We start from the raw sequence: 3,723 nt of genomic DNA on the forward strand, positions 1-3,723 counted from the left end.
CCACATTTTGTTGTTATCTGAGCTTATTCATGAAACTTTCATATGGGACTTTATATTTAGAATCTCCACAATCTACTCCAAACCGAGAAAGCTAAAAAAAAAGCACTTATATTATGTAATTAAGTTAGATTTTCAAAGAAAATTATAATATTCTTATTTGCATATGTATTAAACCCCTTTGCTACGGCAACCCTAAATCAGTTCAGGTGCAAAAGATTAATTTGAAAGGTCACAAAATTAGTATAATGGTCTCTGTCTGTGTGTAATCAAAGTGGTTTGGCTCTACTTCAGAGTAAATGCATCTGGTCAAGCCACAACTCGCATAGTGATACAACAAACCAACCATGAAGACCAGGGAGCTTTCCAAACAAATCAGGGATAAAATGGTAGAGAAGCACAGATCAGGAGAAGATTACAAGAAAATTTCAAAGTTGCTGATTATCTTTTTGAGTACAGTGAAGTCCATCATTAAGAAGTGGAGTGTGCTTTATACTATCCATTCACTGCCCAGATCAGGCTGCCTTTCCAAACTAAGCAGCTGGTCAAGCAGGAAACTGGTTAGGGATGCCACTGTGAAACCAATAGTGATTTTGAAAGATTTGGAAAGTTCCATGTCTGAGATGGTAGTCAGTGTTTATACATCAACAATATCCTGGTCCCTACACAAAGATGGCCTGTATGGGCAAGTAGCAAGAAAGAAGCCATTACTGAAAAAGAATCATCATAAATCATGTATGGAGTTTGCGACAAAGTATGTAAATGATACTGCAGACATGTGGCAGAAGATTTTGTGGTCAGACAAGACAAAAATTGATCTAAATTCAAAGCATTACATCTGCTGCAAGCCTAACACAGCTCATTACTCAGTCAACACCATCCCAACTGTCAAGCATGGTGGTGGTAGCATCTTGTTATGGGGATGCTTCTCATCAACAGGGACTGGGAAGCTTGTCAGGACTGAGAGAAAGATAGATGGTACAAAATACAGGCAATCCTAGAGAAACACCTGCTTGAGTCAGCCAAGAATATCTAAAACTGGATCAAAAACTTACGTTGCAGCAGGACAATGACCCAAAGCACAAAGTCACAGCCACAATGGAGTGGTTTCAAAAGAAGAAAGTGATGTTCTGGAGTGGCCCAAGCAAAAGGCTGACTTGAATCTAAAGAAAATTTATGGCAAGACTTGAAGATTGCAGTCCATCAACGATCCCCCCAACGAACTTGTCAGAATTGGAGCAATTTTGCCTGGAAGAATGGGCAAAAATTACACCATCCCATTGTGCAAAGCTGGTAGAGACCTATGCAAAAAGACACAACAGTACTTGCTGCCAAAGGTGCTTCCACCAAGTACTGGCTTAGGGAGCTGAATACTTATGCTATCAGCAAATTTCAATTTATATATTTCATTTGCAGGTTTTGCTGACATTCAACCTCCTTCACACATAAAAGTGTCAAGTTTGATCATTAGAGTTTTGAATAAAAACAAGTTTGTTCTAAAAAATTGTTTCCATTATTCGTATGTCATTAAAATGTGTCATTGTTGGTAGGGGTGAATACTTTAGCAAGGCACTGTAATGAGCTTATACCATACTATCAGTAATATCACCATACTTACTGTCACTGTTATCATTTACTTAGTTTATTCCACAACATAATTAATATCACTGTTATTATATACTTTGTTTCATACTGTACCATACTTACCTTCATTGTTATTATCTACTTAGCTCATACCATACCATAATTATAGTTCCCATTCTTATATACCTTGTTCATAGTATACCATACTTACTTTCAATGTTAATATTCACTTAGCTCATAATATACCATAATTAATATCATTGTCATTATGTACTTTGTTCAATTAATGTTCCCATTATTATATACCTTGTTCATAGTATACCATACTTACTTTCATTGTTAATATTTACTTAGCTCATAACATACCATAATTAATATCATTGTCATTATGTACTTTGTTCAACTGTACAATATTTACTGGCACATTTATCATTTACATATACTACACCATAATTAATGTCACTGTTATTATGTACTTTGTTCATGCCACACCATAATTAATGTCACTGTTATTATGTACTTTGTTCATGCCACACCATAATTAATGTTATTGTCATTATATACTTTGTTCAATTGTGCAATATTTACTGGCACATTTATCATTTACATATACTACACCATAATTAATGTCACTGTTATTATGTACTTTGTTCATGCCACACCATAATTAATGTTATTGTCATTATATACTTTGTTCACACTGTACAATATTTAATGGCACATTTATCATCTACCTAGCTCATACCATTATTATGTACCTGTTCATACTATACCATACTCACTGTCATCACCTGCTTCACTCATACCATATCATACAGTCACTGTTATTATTTACATAACTCATACCACACCATAATTAATATTGCTGTTATTATTTATTTTGTTCATACTAACCACAGTCATTGTAAGTATTATTATTTACTTACTTAATTTTATTCTATACTTAATGTGACTGTAATCATCTACCCAGTTCATACTACAATGTACTGTCTCTGTTGACTTTATTATTATTACTTGAAATTTAATGTGATTGGCTTTTTTTTTGTTGTTTTAGAATTTTGGAGTGACCATTCATGGAATAGATCTATCAGTGAACATGATGAAGATTGCATTAGAATACTTAGCAGAGCAGCCTGCTATAGCATCACAGGTTAGATACAAACTGTACATTAATTTAATATTCTTTAGGAATATCAAATTAGGTTGTGTAGTTTTTGTATCTTCATGTCAACATCTAATCTGAAATTACTTGGTGCTTATCATGAAAACTACACAATACTAGTATTGCTGTTAAACCTTTCGAGACGAGTCACGGGTGAAAGGCCATGTCATCTCATTTGTTGACTCGCATTCAAAATTTTATTGAACTACTATTTCATGAATTTATGTCAGTAACTTTGGTATCAAACTGTAGATTATAATTCATATTTTGGTAATATATAATATTCAATTTCTTAATTTAAAAGCAAATATTAAAAAACACAGATAAACATTGATAAGCACTGGTTCAAATTAGATGTTTGTGAAGTCAAAATACATAGTCTCTAGTTTTGTTCAAATTAGAAACTCAGATTACTGATATTGACAAGCTAGAATATAAAATAAGAGCCTCTTTTCAATTTACTAAGATATTGCTCATGTAATAAATCAAACAGCGGCACCCCACCCACCTCTTTCCATATTTGGAAATGCTCCCTTATATACACTTACTTCTACATATAACATTAATAACCAATCGGATGCTCAGAATGTCCCCCTCAGCCATTTTAACAGGGTTGGATGCCATTTATTTCTTTTGAATCAATATTTCAAGGAGGTAGGGTGTGTCTTTAGTCTGCTCGAAATTTCATATTTTTTAGACTAAAATACATCTTAGTTACTAAGCTTGACAGTGGAATTCTATGGTATTCATGTAGTAATTTATGATTTTTTAGTTATTCAAATGTATATATAAAACCTAAAAAACATTATTTTGTTTCATATCTTCCATGTGCAAAATTTTTAAAGGCTTAGCAACTTATGTCAAGCAGCAACTGAGTACAAGAACTATAGTAACTAGAAGGGATAATTGTTTGTTTTACTTCTTTATTTACTGTTCTATGTTTAAGAAAAATAAGTTTAATAATTTATTTCAAAATAGCA

At 32.8% G+C, this 3,723-nt stretch overlaps 1 protein-coding gene across 1 annotated transcript in view; it reads left to right on the top strand.

The window, feature by feature from the left end:
* Positions 1–2,604: 2,604 nt before the first annotated feature.
* Positions 2,605–3,723, top strand: part of LOC106462354 (phosphomethylethanolamine N-methyltransferase-like) — a 17,096-nt gene continuing 15,977 nt past the window's right edge. The window contains exon 1 of the mRNA XM_013922271.2: positions 2,605–2,731. Coding sequence (XP_013777725.1) covers positions 2,678–2,731 — 54 coding nt within the window. The 5' untranslated portion in view covers positions 2,605–2,677. The remainder of the gene's footprint in view (positions 2,732–3,723) is intronic.

The sequence above is a fragment of the Limulus polyphemus genome, unplaced genomic scaffold (genome assembly GCF_000517525.1).
Source record: "Limulus polyphemus unplaced genomic scaffold, Limulus_polyphemus-2.1.2 Scaffold1149, whole genome shotgun sequence".
NCBI lineage: Eukaryota > Metazoa > Arthropoda > Merostomata > Xiphosura > Limulidae > Limulus > Limulus polyphemus.